The sequence below is a fragment of the Letharia lupina genome (genome assembly GCF_014066315.1).
Source record: "Letharia lupina isolate WasteWater1 chromosome Unknown contig_16, whole genome shotgun sequence".
Lineage (NCBI taxonomy): Eukaryota > Fungi > Ascomycota > Lecanoromycetes > Lecanorales > Parmeliaceae > Letharia > Letharia lupina.
Window position 1 is genome coordinate 676,392 of NW_023502985.1, and position 21,289 is coordinate 697,680.

Below are 21,289 nucleotides of genomic sequence, written 5' to 3' on the forward strand. Positions count from 1 at the left end.
TGGTTGCTTTTGTGCACTTTAGCGGGGGATCGAAGCTGGCAGCCCAGCTTATCTTGCTACACTTCATGATGGATCTCCCTCAAAAGGTATCTTGGGTTTCGGCATATACCTTCTGCATGTATTAGGCGATGGATACTGCATGAGTTGATGATAAGGATGAGATCAATGTAGAAAAGAATTCAAACGCTGAGATATGAGGACACCGAGTCATTGAAAGTCGATGTTGATACACATAGGCAATATTTAAGTTTTCGATGTAGATCCGTTGCGCGACGTAGCTATGAACCTCTTCACTCCTATACACCCATCATCCAAGCCGCTCCAAGGCAAGGCCCATCACGAAGATCAGCATGCCTCAGAATAATACATGCCTAAAAAGTTGGAATACACGAAGGGTCAAAGGTGCGGCAAGGAGGATAATTGCAGATCAACGCTGTACTACGAAGAAAATAGCTTCCAGTACTGCAAGAGGGGGCATCTGCAGGAGGTAAATGGGGATCTAAGCCAGTTGGGCATTGAGCCTGACAGAGTCATATCCAGGGAATACCAACGCAGCAAGATGAGGATGACTTTGGCACCCAGGGTAGAAAGACCCGCGTCAGAAGGGAAACAAAAGAAAAGGTCTCCCAAAGTAAGCCCACGCCCTGCAACCCCGCTCCTCTACAGAACCTCTCTAACAGCATCCAGTTTACAGAGGCGCCACTGCTACAGAGCTCTACCTTCAATCCTATCAGCTCATCCTCTGGAAACAATGCTACGCCTTGGTCCACACCACTGGCCTCCCAGCAGAGCTCGAGACCGTGGTCAAAGACTTATGGGCGTTGCGGTTGCAGTTGCTGAAAAGCAAGACTGATGCTACCTCAGACGAGGACACGATGTTTAGCTCACAGCCGCAGAGCGAGACGGAGACAGAAGATAAGCATGAGGGTGTTGGGAGAAAGTGGAAGGTTAGGGGGAAAATTATGCCCAGCTTGATTGAGACGCTGGGACTCTGCTATCTGGGAACGATCCTGCTGCGATTGCCTGTTAGTATTGGGGAGATGCATCGGTACGTGGCTTGCTGTCTGAGCTTCGGAATAGACTTGTGCTAAAACGGTCTCGATGTCCAGGTGGGCTGTCAGAGAGGACATTCCTTTCATAAGGGCCGTGAGATTCGTACCGGCTATCATGAAGCAAAGGCTACCCGCACAGTACCTCAAAGCACTGGATACCACGGCATGGCTATCCAAAATATTGGAAAGGCTTGACTGACTTTGTACTTGCAGTCTCCGCTCGAGCTAGATCAGCTACGCAAGACGATCCATAATCTCTCTCTTTTCTACACACACCATTTCGCGCTCGTCTTCCCTCCACTCAACGCTCCTCTTTTACTCTACAAGCAGATACGCAATCTCTCCTTACCAAGTATGTCTAGGTACTATCCCTCTTCAAGTCTCCAGCTAACGAGACGCAGTCACGCTCCACCTCAAAACGCTCGAGATTTCTCGACTACTATTAATAACGTTCGCCTTTCCATTGCCTAGCTTTCGGCAGCAGATCTCTTCCTTGCCCGAAATTCAGCTGATATGTCTGCTGATAATAACGGTGAAGCTCTATCACCCATTTGACGGCTTTACCCGCCATGTGCGCTCTCTTGCAGACTCGGCTGTATTGACAATTGACTGGGCAACATGGGTCGACGTTCAAAGCTCTCACAAACTCCATGCTACCGGCGAGGCTCACGTGGAACGTGGAAGCGAGATAAATGTCACGGAAAGGGATGTCATGAATATGACGGGGGAACAGTTGGACGATTACATGGATTGGTACGAACGCACCTATGTCGACGAGTCCCGTGTGGAGGAAAAAGCTCGTGGCCTTCCAAAGCAGCTCCTCGACATGTTTCCAATAGGTCGTACAGATGGTTCCAGCCCTACGCCATACAATTACGATCAGATGGCTGTCAAGGAGCAGGAGACCATCGACAAGAGGCTCAATGTGGTGATGGGCAAGCTGCGTTTGCGCAATGTAGTCCCTGACAACCCTGAATATTCCGCTGGGGTTCATGGGGACTCGACTCGAATCGGAAGCTTCTACAAGAGATACAGGAAAGTTGAGGATTTAACGCCGCACGCCAAAGCTTTCCATGAAGCAGTTGCTGAAGCGATCGGTGTCAGGCTTGAAAGCCTCATTCTAGCGGTGGGACAGGTGGAGCGAAGCTTGGTGAAGTGGAGAGAGGCAAAGGTGAAGGCAGACAAAGAGGAAGGTGATGCGCTCATGGAGAATACAAGCGACAACAACGCTTGACCAACCATGAAGGTGCATGACCGCAAACGTAGTGGATTTCGGGTGAGGACCATGGAACTTACCTTCGGCTGGCGGCGCCGTTGCTACTGATATTCATAGTAGTTCCAGACTGTAGGCTTTCTCGGTTGTGTTGCTTCTTCTTGAAACACTGTTCCACATCCATGAACTTTTTCTATTCCAACTGGATCGCTGCAGAAGACATATAGCGTTATACACAAGAAAACTCTTGTGCGACATCTGCTGCAAGGAGTGGGCTCGTATTTCTACCAATCGCATGCGCAACCATTGTTCTGCTTCAATATCCTGATCGGCTCAGTCAGACGGCGTACCCTTTGTTTTAGACATCTATGGTTTTTTTACTCGGTAAAGAAACCATCTAAATCACTTTAAGAACCGTCGGAAGCGAGGGGCAGCGGCTGGATTGAGGGATTCGGAGCGCCATTTTACCCTCCGTCACAACAGTCCTCGTCTGCGGCAAGAGTCAGCACTTTGTGTCACCGAACTACATCTAGACATTCACTGTTATCACCCGCCTTTTGCAATTGGCAAGACATTCAGCGTACACCGCATAGCGCGTTGATCAGTGTCCGTGTACTAGGTAGGATTGTTATACCCAGCAATGCCCACAACATCAGCCGAACGTGTCTTCCACGCTATACCCGTCCCAGCCACAGCAGAATCGCTGTACAATCGCTCCTATTTCTACGTAGGAGGTGAGTATGTGGATGCCGAGAGTGGCGATGGCCAGCGTATATTCACAGGCCAGATGTACGTGGAGCAGCTCACGCCAGCTGGTGGTGTAAAGCACCCATGGCCAATAGTCTTTATTCAAGGAGGTGGTCAGACAGGAACGGTGGGTTAAGTCATTGCTTTGTCTGCTTCAAATTGTTCAATTCACTGCGCAGGCAAAGAACGCATGTCGATCATGACTTACGTCCTTTGAGAAAAGAGAAGGTGTGCCGTACGCGAGACACCCTGGGGAAGATCGGCCTGGGGATTGAAGAGCTAACAGTGCGAGCAAGCAGACCTTCCTCGCCAGTCTCAACGCAACTGTTTTGGATTGATCGTATCTCATCGCATGCTGTTGTCCTCTCTTGTACCAGGATTCTTTTGGCAAATTCGCACTTGGCATATCCATTAAAGCGTCCACCTTTCCTTTGTAATCCCTCGCTGACATCCATAATGCACAGAACTTCCTCAACACTCCTGATGGCCGTAAAGGGTGGGCATCCTGGCTCCTAGACCAAGGCTATACTGTCTACCTCCTCGACCAAATCTCGCGCGGCCGCTCTTCTTACCACCCTTCTACTGGCCCAACTATCACCTATACTGCCGAACTGGCCGAAAAACGCTGGACTGCATGCCGCGACTTTCAGCTCTGGCCGGAGGCCGCCCTTCACACGCAATGGCCAGGCTCGGGCCGTGTTGGCGACCCTGTATTTGATGCTTACTACGCCAGCACCGTCCCCTCCCTCAGGGACTATAGCGTGGAACAAACACTTATGCAGACCGCTGGAGCTAGCCTGCTGGACCGCATAGGGCCCGCTGTCTTAGCCACTCATTCTCAAGGTGGCACCCATGGCTGGCTGTGGGCTGACGTTCGACCTGAGCTTGTCAAAGCCATTGTCGCAATTGAACCCAGCGGACCACCTTTCCAAAGCACTATTGTCAAAGACGCCACGGTCAAGCTCTACGGTATAACGGACATCCCCATGAGCTATGATCCACCAGCCGATGCCACGATTGACGGCCAGGCACCATTGCAAACACACGAACAACCTGCCCTCAATGGCAGAACCTGTATCCTGCAACAGGAGCCTGCGCGAAGACTCAAGAATCTCTCCAAGATACCCGTGTTGTTAGAAACAGGCGAAGCAAGCTCCCATGCTTCTTACGATGAGTTCACTGTGCGCTTCCTTAGGCAGGCAGGCGTGAACGTGAAGCATCTCAAGCTTGCGGACGAGGGGGTTCACGGGAATGGGCACCTACAGTTTCTTGAGAAAAACAATTTGGAAATCATCGAGATGCTCGAGAAGTGGATCAAGACGATTGAATAATGTCCTCTTGATAGCTTCGCATAACTCCCACAAACCACGACCTGAGAAACTTGTTAAGATTCCCACCTGATGTATCAGTGATCAAATGTGCTGCTGTCTGCGTGCGAGCCTGCGTATTGCGTGTTTGTCCCGTCTAGATCCACTGTCTGATCCAGAAGTCCACTATGCAGTATCATCAGTGTATCCATGACAGATAGCATAAGCCCATTCGTATGCGGGTTTCTAATTGAAAAGAATGTACTCTATGATCCAAGCCCCAACGTCACAGGGTAATCCTCTACCCGAAGTTTTGAACCACAGAAGCTGAGAAGCTCTATCAAGGTGCACTCTTTACAGTCAACGTTCCTGTTTTCACGAAAGGTTTCACTCGAGCCTTTATGTCTAGTCTTATCCTTCTGAGAGCAGCATGTTGAGATTATTGTAGTAGTAGAGATCGCTAAGAGCGAAAATGTAGCTATAACGCCTCATATATTCTTGTCTTTGACTGCCGTAAACGATGATCTATTCCGTCACCCGTTAATTCTCTTACTCCACAATACTTATGTAGAGGACGTCGTGCCCGAATCAAACTAGCGCCAAGTCTCGGCTGGCAGAGCCATTTCGCCCCACGAACAATCCAAAACTCCAAGTCATCGACATCAAAAGACCACACCTAAGCACAGCAGGATCGAAGAACCGCAATCAGTAAGCCACCTTCCACATCGCCATGTCATTGAATCTACATGTACTAACTTCTGCTCTCAACCACAGTGCAGATGTAAGCTCCCGCGGCCCTCACCCACAACAGCCCGTCCGCCCACAGAGAACTGACAATGTCACAGCTTCGTCAAAACCCTCACGGGTAAAACCATCACGCTCGAAGTCGAATCCTCCGACACCATCGACAATGTCAAGGCCAAGATCCAAGACAAGGAGGGTATCCCGCCGGACCAGCAGCGTTTGATCTTCGCCGGGAAGCAGTTGGAGGACGGGCGTACGCTGTCGGATTACAACATCCAAAAAGTAGGTTGCATCCACAAAACTGTTGGTGGGGAGCAAGAGCAGTGGGCCAGGGAGGGAATCTGCCGGAGTTTCGAATTGTGCAGGCCTTTGGGAAACAAAACGCTGACGACCTGCACGTGAACAGGAATCCACCCTGCACCTCGTCCTCCGTCTCCGCGGCGGCATCATCGAGCCCTCCCTCAAGGCTCTGGCCTCGAAATACAACTGCGACAAGATGGTCTGCCGGAAATGTACGTCCCGGCCCCCTCTCCGATTCCCCAAGCTTGCCCGGGTTCCCAGCGGCAAGTGGGGGAAGACTGCTGACGGATGGGGGATTCCAGGCTACGCCCGTCTCCCACCACGAGCAACGAACTGGTAGGCGTTCTTTCGTGGAACATCGCGGGCTGCAGCTGACAGGACGTAGCCGTAAAAAGAAGTGCGGCCACACGAACCAGCTGAGGCCAAAGAAGAAGTTGAAGTAGAGGATACGCTGTGGCTGTGGGTTGAGCTGGACGGTTGAGATGAAAGGAGTTTGTGCTGTTGTTGTGTGCTAGGCGGATGAGATAGCATAGGCAAATACAAAGCTACTTGACTCGAAAGTCCGCGGGTTGTTGGGTTGATCTTGCCTATTTGTCATGATGACGCCCTCTGGTTTGTTTTACAGTTGGAAAGTGCATAAGCGAACGTTCGTCATACTTCAAGGATTCCTGCCATCATTCTCGTAGCTCATCGGTCTTCATCCCCAAGCCTCATCATTCATCATCATAAACACATCTAAAGCGCATTCCGCAATTGGTACCTAAGCCACAGTACCACCCTTCCCAACACGTCGCCCTTCTCCACGTCCTTCAGCACTGCCTTCGCCAACTCCTCAAACCTCTCCCTTCTCTCTTCCTTAGACCCAAAGTCCGTGTGGCTTTCATGGTCCGGTTCCACATCTAGCATGTCGTTCAACAGGCCTTCGCCCCCTCGATCGACTATTCGTTCGAGTATGTCCCCGTTGATATGCATGTAATGCGGTCGGGCAGCCGAAGGCTCAATGTGTCTTCGATGGGGCTTGCCTGGGTGGAAGGGGCAGATTATGGGGTGTCGCTCGGCCATGTTTTGAGTGAAGCGAAGGAAGCGCCATTCAATGCTAGAAAGGATAGACATTTGAGTCAGAGTACCATCTGCGGAGGAGCCGAGTATTACTTCATCCACTGGTGGTGAAGAGTTGACGGGCTTGTTCCCATTGCTTTCAAGGGAACTACGAGGATCGTGAGACCATATCGGACGACTGACGTGTCTGAGACGGGTTATGGATGCTTGCAACACAGCCTCAAACACTGTAGTCATCGCATTATCGATCCTTCGCTCGGGAGGCTGCCATAGTCCTACGACTGTATTTGACATATCCGAAGCTAGAACAAGTGAGTGGGTGGGCAACTGAAGATGATGTAAACCACATCGAGCGGACTGATCCCCGAACTGGTAGATCAGCTGACCAGCATCGCACCGATATACTGACAACGACTCACGACTGCTTGAAACATATATGTATGGCTCTTTCACGGTTATATGCCTTCCCGGTGACCGCATTGCAACTTTGACTGGAGTTTGCCAATTGATCCGAGATGGATCAGCTACCCCGAGAGACTGCATGTATAGATCGTTTCCGCAGCAGTAGACGAGCGACTTGTCAGGGTATATAGCCACAGAATACACAGGTTCATCCGTATCAATCGCTTTCTTTGTGACAAGTTTTGGAGGCTGATTGCTTCTTTCCTTGGTAATTGCGAAGAAGAGTAACCGCCCGACTGGCTTTTGTGCCCGGGTCAACATGGTGTTAATGACCAACATATGGTACTCGTTGACGCCAACTATAGGGAACCACTCGGTCACACCAAGGAACTTCTCGCCTGGTTTGCATTCCGATATCATGAGCGCTTGATTGTCTTTGGGCTCTTCCCCATCATCAATGTCCATTGCATCGGGATCAAGCCCGGCGACTGGGTCGACATCCGAGTCCAGAAACGAGATCATCGGGCGCAGAGCACGCTTGCCTCGGACGTTAGGTCGCCCATGGATTTGTCTAGCAGACCGAAGAACTTCGAACTTGTTGTGGAGAACAATGAGCTTATCCAGGTGTTTTGAATATAACACTCTAACAGGACTCCCACCAAGCTCTAGACGGCGAGGAACCATTTTTGGCTGCGAATCGAGAGAGATCGTATGGAGTTGATTGCCATCCATGCAAACGAAAGATTCAGCGGTGAATCCAGGGGTTCCTCCGGGCAACCATGAATCCACAACTTGACTGATTGCAGAGATTTTACCTTGCTGAAGTGAAGGTTTGCATGGGTCTGTTATCCACACGTTGAGCACCGTCGCGGGTGCTTTATCGTCCTTTTGGGGATATTCTAGGGTGCATAAAGTGTTCTCGCAATGGATGACGACTCTATTGGCCGTTGTGTCCTTAAGGACAGCCACGGAAGTATGGCCGAAAGCCAGCTTTTCGCAGAGAGTTAGATGGTCCATTGCCATTGTCAGCATGTACATCTTGGGTAGAATCCCAGGATAGTGGTAAACTCACATGTACCTACTTCCTTGCTCAGATTTAATGTTTCCACAGTGCCATCGCGGAGGCCACAGACAAGGAGCGGTTGTACCCCTTTGCTCGTGGCCCTTGCGATGATAGCGATACTATCACATATACCAAAGGGACCGGCAAAAGTATGGTGAATGGTAGTAGCAGGGTTCAGGAGCCCGGAGCCAATGTTGGCCGGCAGATAGATATCCAGCTCTCCCGCAAGAGTACCAACGAGTACGAGAAGTTCTTTTCCGGTTTCCAGCACAGAGAGGCAGGATGGTTGTACGTGAAGCGGTATTTGTTGATCCAAATGCTGATATTCATTGGCAAAATTTCCAGATTCTAGATAAAACTGTCCATTCCGTTGGGTAGCGAAAACAATAATGGTGTTGTCCGCAGTTGTGTGTATACAGGCCGCCAGAATCCGCGAGTCTCCAAATGGATACTTAGATCCTGGCTCATATCTCTCGGCGTCAAGTTGATTTTTGTCCGGCTTTGTGTCCTCCATATCCTCTTCTTTAATCTCTTTGTCGTTCAACGGTGGCGAAGGCAATGATGTGGCCATAAGAGAGGTTTCTGTAATTTGAATAGTGAGGCCTCGATTTGTGCGCCCTGCAGCGATCGTCCTAGCGTTGAGGTCAAGACCCACATCATGGTCAATGAGTTTATAATCAGCCTTTAGCAGGCCTACATCATCGCCAGTGGGTTCTGGTTCTTGCTTCAGCCACACTCGCAGAAGATAAGTTCGCAGTGGGTGAGACAAGATGATATATGTGACGTCTTCCAGATAATTGTCTTGCCTGTCTTGCTCGTCTGTGTTTCCGTAGAAGCCGTGCAAGGCCCAGATTCCAAACAACCCATTTTTCAATTCATCGATAAGATCAGATACTGTGCTGATTTTCTTCGATGCTTGCACTCCGTAGCGTATCTCTGAGATCGCGCCGTATTTTCCTCTGCCGGAGCATGCGAACAGCCGTTGTTGTCCCTTTGAGGCGTTGTTTGCTGCAACTGTGATCCCTGCATTCTGTCGGTCCATCGGAACATTGGCAATAGCGAAATCATTGATCGGCGTCCAATTTGGTAAAGTACCTCGCTGATTGGGACTTTTCTGACGGGGTGGAAAGCTCCACAGACCTCCATCGCTTTCGTCGCCGCCTGCGATCAGCACATCCTCTGTATAAAGACCAATATCTACAGTCGCAAATGATGTGTTGATGTTGACCCCGAGTCTGCCAACGTTGTGGTTGCTGTCGATCATCTCTTTGAGACCATGATCAATCACCACATACTGCACAATCCCGTCCTCTCGGCATAAGACTATGTTGTCTTCGTTAGGCCTCTTCTTCTTGGATCTCATTGGTCTTGCCCATTGAACCCAAAGTGGCCGCCTCGTAGAAACGCCAGGTTCTTGAGGCTCTTGCTCAACGGCGAGGCGATGTAAGAACCGGTGGCAACCCCCCGTCAAGATATCCTTGATCAAGACCAGGCGTTTCTCACACACCATGATAAATGCACTGTTTTTCATAAGAGGTATCAGAAGTAAGGGCAGCTGTTCGTCTGGATGCAAAGCTATCTTATTTGGCCTCGGCTGAGACAGGTGCAAAGGCATATCAGCGTTCCAGTCGTACCAAAACAACCAACTTTGGTGATCCCTTGCGACAACGAACAGCAGAATAATTTGGTTTGGCTCGTCCTCCGGCGGATGGAGGAATTCCATCTTCAGAATTCTTCCGCCCAGCAAGATGAGCTTTTCCTTACAGTGAGATGGTTATTAGCTGGGGGGTGTGCACAAGCTAGATTGACCGAACACTCACTTCTTTGATCGGCCCAAGCTGAGACTTCTCCTTGAACTCTGCTCTCATCTCGTTCATTGGCTTCAAAGCGTATACGTAAGCTCTGTCTTCGTGAGCAGCAACAGCCATTGCTCGGGACCTAGACTTGTCAGTCAGGAGCTTGTCCAACGTATCTGGCTCACAACGCACTTCGGATCGACAGCAATATGCTCGCCAAGGCGTTGCAAAGGCGAGGTCGGAGCTGGCAAGGCCTTCTGACTCCAGAAAAGTTCAGCATGCTCCAAATCTCCACTGACTGCACACAAGAACACAAGCCTGTTCGACTCCAAAGCTAGAACGAGGATATGAGGTGGAAGCTCTCGTCGGTACAGGGCAGCACAATCCGGAAGATTTTCTTCCGGGACCAAATCGTTATGTTTGTTAGCGTGGGTATCATCCCAACGCTCCTCCTTCCTGAGCTTTCTATAGCTGTAGTCGTGTCTTGTCAGCTCCCTTCGCTCTCCGATTACTCTAGCGGACTTGATTGCTGAGTCAAAGTCACTCTTGGTGGCTATTTCTCTTAAAGTGTAGTCCGCTTTGGCTTCTTTGATTGTTACTGAATTTGCCGATATAAAGAGCACGTCGTTCTTCGTCTTGTGCCGTATTCTTGCAGGGATAATCCGGTTGATGACGGAACTTCTGACCAGAGTCTTCGTAAGGATTCCTAAAGAAGGCGTCTTTGGAAGACTGATCGACGGCTGACTCCGTTCTTTGCGCGGCGTTTCTGCATTTTGGGCTCTTACATGGTAGGGGTCCACGTTTCTAGTGACCCATCTTCCATTCTCAAGGACAGTAGTTCGAACCGACATTTTGAGGAAAGGCTCAACGATAATCCACTGTTGTAACAATGTTCTTGGGCCTTTTCAAAGATTACAGGAGAGGCTATGGTAGATCTGCAGTCCTCTTAAGCCAAAGGAAACAAGGACAAGTTGCCAGGGAACTAGGGCAACTCGAGGGAGCAACGGCGTCCTAAGACGAGGGAGAAAAGGAATCAACCCCTCTGAAATATGCCTGGCCTAGTCTGTAGAGTCTGGAAGCAATTGTCAAGGGGCTCATTGCCCCTCATGCGGAAGACAGAGAGAAAGAGCTGTCTCGATGTGGTGAGGGTACATGGGTGCGACGCCAGCAATATTCACGCAACCTAAAGGAGAAGAAGCTAAAGGTTCCAGCTGAGCGGGAACGATTATGCAACTGAAAATCGACGGCGACCTATTCACGGGACTTGCACCCAAATATCCTTGGGCTGGTGGGCCGGCGACCTTTTTCTGGGGATTCGAGCGGAGTACTCGTACCTCTCCAGTAGAAAATGTCCACTACTCTCAAGGAAGGACCAATTGAATTGTGATGAAGATGATGATGATGGAATCAACGAATCTTCTGCTTGAATGCGGGTCGCCTTTTGGTGTCTCAATGGAGAATATGTAAAGGTCATTATTGTGCTGCTGGTACTGCTGGCCGTGAAGTACGGTAGAGTAAGGTAAGCTGGCGCTTGGAGGCCTGTCGGTATTAGTCGTGGATTCCAGAAGTGAGTTACTTGATAAAGCGAGGACACCAATAGATATTTCCACTCAGCGGCACGTCGCTTGATCTATTGGCGTCCTCGCTCTATCAAGTAACTCACTTCTGGAATGCACGAGTATCCGTTAAACGCCGAGAGGCAACAAATTGTTTTCTCCGCACCATTATTTCGATTACTACCCCACCACATCAATATGATTCAATAAATGTAGTCTAGATCTATTATATAGAGTTCAATGCATCATTCCTTCCATGAAATCGTCTTACGCAATCCCCTTTGCGACATAAGAAGACCTGACATACTTTATATCCCCCGCGTGTCTTGAAAGCATCATCCCTATTCCCACTGATCTCTCGCCCAAAACCTCGATTTTGAATATCCTTACGACACATAAGGCACGCCCGAATGGCCTTTAAGTCTTACTAATTATGATTACCTCGTAGTGTAGAGATAGAGAGAGGATTTGGCCTTGCTCGATAGAGATCTCCTTCTTTTAATAACTCTATTATTACGCTTTCATAAATAATAGAAAAGTAAAAGATTCTTATATAGATTATAATAGCGATGAAGATTTTAAGCTCTGATATAGTTGTAGAGTACCAATAAGGATCGCGAGAACTCTGAGCAGAGGCATACAAATTTGTATTATCTCGAAGTATTTCCCAGACAGTAGTAGTTTATATGAGATCAAACATAGTACGTGAAGTAAGAAATAGGTCACTTGGAAGATGACTGACGGCTGCCCGATACTCAATTTTCATTGGTTGATACTCTGGGAGTGGTGGAATACGCTGGAGAAGATTGTCACGTTTTTCAAGAAATTGCTGTCTCTCCTTGGTTTTTGAGGCTTTTTTTTGCTGCTCTAAGGCCTAATCTAATTCGTCCTTATCAGAAGTAGGTAGGGTAGCAATTTGAGGCATATTGGACTATTGGTAGTGGAGTTATTTAATGATTAATATAAGGAAGCTATTGAATGTGAGGGAAGAATCTCGGTTAAATTTGTTGCCTCGGCCTGGGCGGTTATCGGATAGTACCTCGGTAGTCGGTCCCCGCCGTCTTGCCCTGCACCGCCGATCATCCGCCGTACTACTCGTAACATCTCAGCACCCATGATTGAAGACCTGTCAGTCTTGCTTCTACATTACGGTTGCTGCAAGCTATGATCATCTCCACCTTTCGCAGGCCTTCGGGGTCGACCATATCACCATACACGTGCAATGGAGAGGCGGAATGAGGACAAGCGTGAGCTGTCAGAACAATCTGACAGCCGTACCTCCGCAGTTGGTATTTCCAAAGAATCTCAGAACAGGGATGCTGGAGAATCAAAGCTGCCACATGAGGTCAATCGTATACTAGCTGCTTGCGAGGATCCCCACGATCTAGATCTCTTGATCAGACTGGCAACTTCTACCGGTGGCTTGATCAACGACGAGGTACGGAAGGTGGTCTGTAAGTCTGCCAGAGCTGAAATTCCCCTATTTCCCGAGACTGACCGCTACTGAGGGCCACTTTTGCTGGGCTACAGAAGCGAAGAGTCTGAGCTCACCGGCTCTGCTCGCTACCCGCTGGATCTTCCAATCCATAAAGATGAAGATCAAGTCGAGCTTGATGTGAACCGGTCCTTCATCTACTACCCGAAAGGTAGGCGTGCTTTGAGCCCCTAGGATAGCTTGATGCTAATTCAAATCTAGACGAATCGGAAAGGCAGCTTGATCGACGGAAACGCGAGCTTTCGTCGGTGATCATTCAAGTCTTAAGGGAACACCCGATGCTTTCCTACTTTCAAGGATTCCACGATATCGTTCAGGTCTTTCTACTTGTTCTTGGTGTCGATCGAGCGCCCACAGCTGTCGCTCATATCTCACTCTTACGTATTCGTGATTTCATGCTGCCTTCGCTCTCGGCATCCCTTGAACATCTGAACCTACTGCCGACCATCCTCTACGCGGTGGATCCGAAGCTCTGCCTCCATTTGTCACAGACGCGGCCGTTCTTCGCCTTGGCGGCTACACTTACTTTGTACGCTCATGACATTCAGGAGTATGGTGACATAGCTCGACTGTTTGACTTTTTGATCGCGCAACCAGCTGTTGTCTCCATCTACTTCTTTGCCGTTATCATACTCTCGCGCCGCGATGAACTGTTTGAGATCCCTGCGGAAGAACCCGAGATGCTTCATTCGGTCCTGTCCAAGCTACCCAAGCCTCTGAACTTGGAAGCTCTGATCTCCCGGGCGATGACGCTATTTGAGGAGCATCCTCCGGAAAGTCTGCCGTTAAGAGCTTGGGCGAAGATCTCAGTTTACAGCGTCCTAAAAACCACAAGAGAATCTGTCAGAAACCAGACTCTCGAGGACGGCGAAGACCTGTTCGAATACCAGGCATTACAGCTACGGAGAGAAGAGTTGCAGAAACGAGCAATGGCAACTATATGGAAATACAGACGTCCTGCTAGTCGAATGGGGTTGGCATTCTTGGTCGGTATCTTTTCGATATGGTTTAGCAGAAGAGTGGGACTGGATCCCAGTTTTGGTCTAAAGAAGGTATTGGAAGTCTTCAGGAAGTTTCGTTGGAAACTGTGAGAGGCTACTTATATGGATGTTGTACTTTATATACACCAATAGATCACAAAAGCTAAAGAGATTCAGATCTCTGCCAGTCGACCTGTGGAAGTCCCTACACTGAAGTGACATCGAGTGCGGGATAGAGTGACCTTGGCCTACAAAAAAGGCAACTTAGCCGATCTCGAGCTTGGCGACACGTTTGTCAATCGACGCTCAGCTCCGCCATTCACAGTACCTCACCCAGGACAAAGAAAAGGTGGGTACAGTTCTTGATGGCGAACCAGGGCTATGATGTCGTCGTAGACGTCGATGAAGGGGTATGCTCACTGTCCAATGGAAACTTCAACCCACACACGCTAACCTCGTCCCAAGGGCGATCTGGGTCATACAGACCTCCAACAAGACGACCTCGAATTCCATTCTTCCAGTATGCTCTCAGGACTCGCCCAAACCTCCTATTTCTAACTTCCTGCTGCTAGACTTCAACGACCCATCGAACCCACGCTCCAAAATACTTCCAGACACATCCACTCCCTTCGGCAGCACCCAAAATCCCACACCGTCCAAACGTTTCCTCTGGACCCTATCATTCTATGCCCAATTTTTCGATGTCGATACATCAGAAGTGCTCCGCCGCTGTACCTCGTCTCTCTACCCGCGTGCCCCGTTCCTGGATATTCTAGACGGAAACCCCGATCTCTACGGCCCGTTCTGGATCGCTACGACGCTTGTCTTTATACTTTTCATCACAGCTACTATGAGTCAATACCTGAGCCGGAACCATGATATCCATTTCGAATACAATTTCGCCCTGCTCAGCGGCGCCGCGGGTTTGATTTACGGTTACACGGGCTTCGTCCCTGTTGGACTATGGGCCTTGCTGCGGTGGTTTGGAGCCGAATCCGCAACACTCGTCGAATGTTGGGCGTTGTATGGGTATGCGAATGTGATATGGATACCCGTGGCCATCATCAGCTGGAGTCCGATTTCAATGTTGAACTATGTCTTCACTGCGTTAGGGTTTGTGGTGAGCGTTGCGTTTCTGGTCAGGAATCTGTGGCCGGTTGTGAGTGTTACAGACGCGAAGATTAGTCGGGTGCTGGTCATTGCGGTGGTGTTGTTGCACGCGGGATTGGCTATTGCGATCAAGTTTACATTCTTCGCGTGAATATCCCCTTCAGTTGCTGGAGATTATGTGCTGATATATTTTGACAGACATGGCAGTCCCGCTGTAAAGGTCACCAAGCCGAGTGGCGATGGAGTTGGAGCCACGAATACGACAAGACCTTTGTTAGGCTTTTGAATGATATGAACTCGCCCTTCGTTTATAGCTCCCTGTAGTTCTTATTCGGATACCCAGCTTCTTAAAAGTAGAGTCGAGCACTCATAGATCTGAAGAATTTGTGAAATGACTCATCTCAATGAAGCTGATCTTCCTCCTGTAGAGTACCGAGTCCCACACATCCTGAGTAGAAGCTTGCTCAGTGTGTATCCACAGCTTAACGAAAGGAATTCTCAAAAGGCATGAGACATTTATGTGAACTAAATTTGTATGTTCAGGTTCATCTACGAAGTATCTTCGGTCACCGTCAAACCACCGCCAATTCCTTCTCCGCATCCCGCACTAGCAAGCATCTTTGCCGCTCCCACGATCAAACTTCAGCCCACGCCATTCAGCGCCGCCCACAGATACCCTACTAAACGTTTAGAGAACCATCCTTCAAGCTCTTTATTCCAAAAGCCTTCCCTGCACAAATGGCGCCCAAAAAGAAAGGCAACAAGAAGGGCAACGACGACTGGGAAGCAGACTTGGGTGAAACCCCGGATCCTATCGCCGCCGCAGCCCAAGAAGCCAAAGAGGTTGAAGCAGCCCGAGATGCCGAACCTGATGAAGCTCCTGGTGGAGGAGGCGGTCTACTGGCTGCACTCAAGAAAAACAAGTCTAACAAGAAGAAGAAAGGCAAGGTTGTGGAGGAAGACTATGTGAACGGCGAAGATCCTCCCACAGCGGATGGTGTCAACGGTCATGTCGAACCCAATGGTATACAAGACCTAGCCTTCACGGCACCTGAGGAGGCTACGACAGAGGACCTATTCGATGAGCAGGTTACGAAGGCCAAGAGTGGGAAGGGTAAACAGGGGAAGAAAGAAGGGACACTAGTGCCCAACGAGGACGAGGACGGAGAGGATACAGAAGAGGGGGGCACAGGAGGGGTCAAGAGTAAGAAGGAGAAAGAGAAGGAAAAGAAAGAGAGAGAGAAGGCGAGGAAGAAAGAGCAGGTACGTGCATATCTTTAGTGTTGACCTTACAAGCGTAGGGATACAGAGAGGCCGTGGCTTATTAACATGCTTTTTGTTTCCAGGCTGCTGCAAAAAAGAAACAAGGAGGTGCTCTTCCGGCACAAAAAGAGGAGCCTGTGAAGCCCGTAGTCGAAGCGAAGTCTGAGGCTGCCTCAGCTGCCGATGCAGGGAAAGGAGGAAAGAAGAAATTACCGCCCGCCCTTGCAGCACTCCAGAAACAACAGGAAGCTCTGAGAAGACAGCAAGAGGAGCAAGAAAAGGCAGATGCCGAAGAGAGAGCCCGGATAGAAGAAGAGGAGCGATTAGCGGCGGAGGAAGAAAAGAGGAAAGAGGATGCTCGAGCGCGGAAGAAGGAGAAGGACAAGGAGAAAAAAGAGCAGTTAAAGAAAGAGGGCAAGTTGATGACACCAGCCCAACGGGAAGCGCATCGGCGGAATGAATTGAAGAGAGAACAAATGCTTGCCGCCGGTGTAAAGGTTGCAGGACTGGACGAGGAACCTGCGGAGAAGAAGAAGCCGGTGTACGATAACAAGAAGAAGAAGGGACTGAAGAAGCCAGGCGACGATGCCAGAATACAGGAAGAAAAAGAAGCTGCCGAGGCAGAAGCTCGGCGGCAAGCTGAAGAAGCGGAGCGTCTGAGGCTAGAAGAAGAGGAGAAGGCGAGGGCTGAAGCTGCGGCGGCAGCAGCAGCAGAGGAGCCCGAAAGTGACGGCCTCGAGGACTGGGAGGCTGTTGCCGATGCTGACGACGGTAATGTTAAAGAGAGCTGGGAGATGGACTCTGATGAAGAAGCTGCTGCCTCGCAATCACCGCCTCGGAAGCCCAGTGCTGTCACTAATCTTATGGAACAACTCAAAGCCGCACAAATAGACCTGCCTTCGAGGCCCGCTCCATCAGCACAAAAACCACAGCAGAAGCCACAACAGAAGCCAGCTGAATCCGATTCCGAGTCGGATTCAGACGACTCGTCTGCTGATGCGCAAGGAACAGCCACACAACGAGCGGCTGCACAGAAGAAAGCTGAAGCTGCAGCCAGGAGGCAGAAACAACACGAGGAGGCGCTTGCCGCCAGATCAAAAGACAACCTCCGTTCTCCTATTTGCTGTATCCTGGGTCACGTCGATACCGGGAAGACTAAGCTATTGGACAAGATACGGCAGACTAATGTCCAAGAAGGTGAAGCTGGAGGTATCACGCAACAAATAGGTGCAACCTATTTCCCAGTTGACGCCCTAGAAGCTAAAACTGCGGTCGTCAACAAGGACAACAGCTTCGAGTTCAAGGTACCTGGTCTTCTGGTCATCGATACTCCTGGTCACGAATCCTTCACAAATTTGCGATCTCGAGGATCCTCGCTATGTAATATTGCCATTCTCGTTGTCGACATAATGCACGGGCTGGAACCGCAGACTCTGGAGTCGATGAAATTACTCCGTGACCGGAAAACACCATTCATTGTTGCTCTCAACAAGATCGATCGTCTATATGGCTGGAAGAAGATTGATAATAATGGTTTTCAAGAAAGTATGGCCTTACAGAACAAGGGGGTTCAAAACGAATTTCGAGATCGCCTCGAAAAGACAAAAGTCGCCTTCGCCGAGCAAGGCTTCAACTCTGAGCTTTACTGCGAGAACAAGTCCCTTGCTAAATTCGTTTCCTTAGTACCAACATCAGCGCACACAGGAGAAGGTATACCAGACATGCTAAAGCTGCTCGTCAGTCTAACGCAAGAGCGAATGACCAACAAACTCATGTATCTCTCCGAGGTCGAGTGTACAGTCTTGGAAGTGAAAGTCATTGAAGGTCTAGGCACAACCATCGACGTCGTCCTATCTAACGGTGTCCTACGAGAGGGCGATCGGATAGTTCTTTGCGGTATCAACGGCGCCATTGCCACAAACATTCGAGCATTACTCACCCCAGCACCGCTAAAGGAGCTCCGCCTGAAGTCCCAGTATGTCCACAACCAAGAATGTAAAGCATCGCTAGGTGTCAAAATTGCGGCCAATGACCTCGAACACGCCATCGCCGGTTCGCGCCTCTTGGTCGTCGGACCAGGCGACGACGAAGAGGATATTGAGGAGGAAGTCATGTCTGATATCGAGAACCTCTTATCGAAAGTCTCTAAAACAGGACGTGGTGTCAGCGTCCAAGCATCCACCCTCGGCTCTCTCGAAGCCCTCCTTGAATTCCTCAAGGTCTCCAAAATTCCTGTCGCAAACATCTCCATTGGCCCCGTCTACAAGCGGGACGTCATGTCCGCAGGCATTATGCTCGAAAAAGCCAAGGAATATGCAGTCATGCTCTGTTTCGATGTCAAAGTTGATAAAGAAGCGCAAGAGTATGCTGACCGGGAGGGAATTAAAATTTTCACGGCGGATATCATCTATCATCTTTTCGACGACTTTACGAAACATATGGCGCAGTTGGCGGAGCAGAAGAAGGAGGATAGTAAATTGTTGGCTGTGTTCCCTTGTGTGCTGAATCAGGTGGCGGTGTTTAATAAGAAGGATCCAATCGTGGTTGGGGTAGATGTTGTTGAAGGCAACCTCAGACTCCTCACGCCAATCGCCGTGGTACGGACGAACCCGGTCACCAACGTCAAAGAGGTTGTCAATTTAGGCAGAGTGTAAGCTTCCTCGTCCTCCGTACCCTCTTTCGCTTCTTCCACAAGTCTTCCGAGAATTGTTACTAATTCCCCTACAGCCAATCAATCGAGCGCGACCACAAACAAATTCCCATGGTAAAGCGCGGCCAGCCCTCCGTCGCCATTAAAATCGAAGCTCCCAACCAACCTGTCTATGGTCGACATTGGGAAGAAAAGGACGCACTCTACTCGTTAATCTCACGGCAGAGTATCGATACTTTGAAGGAATTTTATAGGCCTGATGTCAGCAATGATGAGTGGGCGCTGATTAAGAAGTTGAAGGGGTTTTTTGACATTCCCTGAATTGGAAGAGGGGAGCGAGATGTTTGAGTGACACGATTGGCATGATTTTGCATAGATAGCTTGGCTTGGATGTGACAAATAGCGGACGCTTGGTACATGTACATACGCAAATGCATCTCTGGAGCCTCATTTGCTGTTGGGCATGTCGCGATCTTTACAGTGACGGTGTGACCCAACAATATGCAAGAGCTGGCGGTCTAGTTTCGTAGATTCGTAGCACTGTTTGTTCCTCATCGACCAAATCCGAACCACCCCTTCTTCTTCTCTTCTCCGCCTTTCGCTCCCTCGGCAACCCCGTTGACCGCTTTTTCGTTGATCTTTTGAGTCCGCCCTGGATACTCGATGTAATTGAACGCTACGTCCAAGAATAGCGGCTTAACAGGTATCGGCTCCACCTTAGGCGGGTAAGTGACCAATTTTGTGAGGTCGACGTCATTTAGAGGATATTCGTACAATCGCTCTATCAGCGGTGGTACGGGGTTAATGTTTTTGTTGAAAGATACGGAGTGGATATTGTGAAGTTCGACCAGGGCGCGGTGCTGGGATACGAGACTTTGGAGGAGTGAGTGGAGATCGGAGGCTTGGGTTGGGGTGATGTCGAGTTTTGGAGGCTTTGCATCCGATCGTTGGGTGCTAGAGGGGTGAAGAGACGCTCGACTAGATAAATCGAGAGCACGTGACAGCAGGGCGAGTGCGTTCTTCGTTTCCGATAGCAGGGCGTAAGAGCGAGCGATAGCGAGGCATCTTAATGCTGCAAAATATGCCCTTTTGGGTTCGAGTTCCTCGACGAACTTTTGGTCTGCTGCTACACCGGGTAGCTCTTTGACGGAGTCTAAGCTCTGTAGTGTGGAGTCGTAAAGTACAACTCTTTCTCGCAGCCTGGTGAGTTTCCGTCCGGTGCTTTCTTCTTGGATTACAGTCGTCTTGCCGTCTTTTCGAGAGTTTCTATATATCTCTGGTTCAAGCAACGCCCCGTCTTGTCTGCCACAAAGTATTCGATTCCTACCAATTCGCCACTCCACCAATGCGTAATTGACTGCGGTCCTAGTAATTTGCAACGCCTGCATGCGTCGATCTCCTTGGGAAATACCTTCGGCAGACAACTCGTCAAGAGCAGTCTTCGTGGCGTCAACTGCGTCTTGACTGGGTATGAGGACTTCATCGTAAGCGGCTGCTTTACCTTGAGGTGCCGCATCTGGGTTAGCTGTCAAGAACGCGGAGAGCTTGGATTCCGCATTGGAGACCGCTGCCAAAGCCTCAGCAGTGGCTGCGTCTTCGAGATTCACGAGGCGTGATCGCCATTGGATTGTCTTTGGTACATTTTCAGCGTTACCGCTGGGCGTCTTCCTTTGGGCAGTGGCTGGGTCATCCAATGCATCTGGGTGGTCTTTCAAGATCTCTCGGACAAACGGGCTGTCTTCGGGAACATAGCGTGAGATGATGGTATCGATCGATGTGGTACGGGGCAATTTCAATTGGTAGGCGGCATATCGTATGCTAGGGTCAACTGTGGTGTTCAAGAGATCCCGGAAAAGATCCTCCTGTTTTGGGCCTCCACTTTGCGCAAGCGTGGTATAAATGAAACGAGCCTCCGAATACTCACGCAGGCAGTCCTCCCAGCGGTGCTTCTCGAATTCAATGGCTCCCCGCAGTGAGACGTAGTACGCTCGTGCTTCGAGTAGGGCCTCCGAAGTAGCCTTCGTAACTTGTTTATTCTTAAGCAACTTCACAAGCTGTCCAGCATAGGTACTAGCTTTATGTAGGCGAGAGTGCATGTGAGACTTCGTTGATCCGGTACTACCATGAGCTCCGGATTCTGCAGAATGCGTTGACTTTATTTGCATCGCTAGGGCCCATGCTCGCTCTGAAGTAAGCAGGAGCAAGTATATAAATCTGAGTTTCTGTATGAGGACTTGCAGATCAAGTTTCTAGGGTTGACGCACTCATGATTCCCAGCTATATCTTCGGCCGTGACCGCAGGTCTTGCCGCATACTTTTTGCCTTTGGTCGAGGTATAGTGGAGCTTCTTCCGTACAACAAGCAAGCGTCGAGAAAGCTGTTTCCTGTAGGATGCATAATCACCAACTAGAAGTGCCTTTTCACGCTGAGAGACGATAAAATTGGTGATATCCATTGTAGCTTACTTGGAGGAGAACCATGATGTCCTTGACAGTGAGCTTGCCCGCTTTGTGGGTGGATCTCGGAATGAATTCCGAGGTCTTGGCGCTCCC

General features: G+C 49.7%; 5 protein-coding genes across 5 annotated transcripts; 3 read left to right on the forward strand and 2 right to left on the reverse strand.

Moving 5' to 3' along the window:
* Positions 1 to 367: 367 nt before the first annotated feature.
* On the forward strand, positions 368 to 2,286 carry HO133_003011 (uncharacterized protein; the record flags this gene model as incomplete). The annotated part of the gene is made up of 6 exons (XM_037293935.1): positions 368 to 487; positions 541 to 631; positions 688 to 1,048; positions 1,110 to 1,215; positions 1,266 to 1,404; positions 1,454 to 2,286. 6 exons carry the CDS (start codon positions 368 to 370, stop codon positions 2,284 to 2,286), a joined length of 1,650 nt encoding a protein of 549 aa, XP_037150013.1.
* A 619-nt stretch (positions 2,287 to 2,905) lies between these two features.
* HO133_003012 (uncharacterized protein) lies at positions 2,906 to 4,343 on the forward strand (the record flags this gene model as incomplete). The annotated part of the gene is made up of 2 exons (XM_037293936.1): positions 2,906 to 3,139; positions 3,477 to 4,343. 2 exons carry the CDS (start codon positions 2,906 to 2,908, stop codon positions 4,341 to 4,343), a joined length of 1,101 nt encoding a protein of 366 aa, XP_037150014.1.
* Positions 4,344 to 6,098: 1,755 nt separating this feature from the next.
* HO133_003013 (uncharacterized protein) lies at positions 6,099 to 10,534 on the reverse strand (the record flags this gene model as incomplete). The annotated part of the gene is made up of 4 exons (XM_037293937.1): positions 6,099 to 7,814; positions 7,907 to 9,646; positions 9,708 to 9,825; positions 9,876 to 10,534. The coding sequence occupies 4 exons, from the start codon at positions 10,532 to 10,534 to the stop codon at positions 6,099 to 6,101; spliced, it is 4,233 nt and encodes a 1,410-aa protein (XP_037150015.1).
* A 1,927-nt stretch (positions 10,535 to 12,461) lies between these two features.
* On the forward strand, positions 12,462 to 19,058 carry HO133_003014 (uncharacterized protein; the record flags this gene model as incomplete). Its single annotated transcript, XM_037293938.1, has 11 exons — positions 12,462 to 12,693; positions 12,748 to 12,885; positions 12,936 to 13,821; positions 13,951 to 14,063; positions 14,111 to 14,124; positions 14,180 to 14,234; positions 14,287 to 14,971; positions 15,023 to 15,097; positions 15,517 to 16,087; positions 16,171 to 18,737; positions 18,815 to 19,058. 11 exons carry the CDS (start codon positions 12,462 to 12,464, stop codon positions 19,056 to 19,058), a joined length of 5,580 nt encoding a protein of 1,859 aa, XP_037150016.1.
* Positions 19,059 to 19,288: 230 nt separating this feature from the next.
* On the reverse strand, positions 19,289 to 21,192 carry HO133_003015 (uncharacterized protein; the record flags this gene model as incomplete). The annotated part of the gene is made up of 2 exons (XM_037293939.1): positions 19,289 to 20,951; positions 21,002 to 21,192. The coding sequence occupies 2 exons, from the start codon at positions 21,190 to 21,192 to the stop codon at positions 19,289 to 19,291; spliced, it is 1,854 nt and encodes a 617-aa protein (XP_037150017.1).
* Between the last annotated feature and the right edge of the window lie 97 nt (positions 21,193 to 21,289).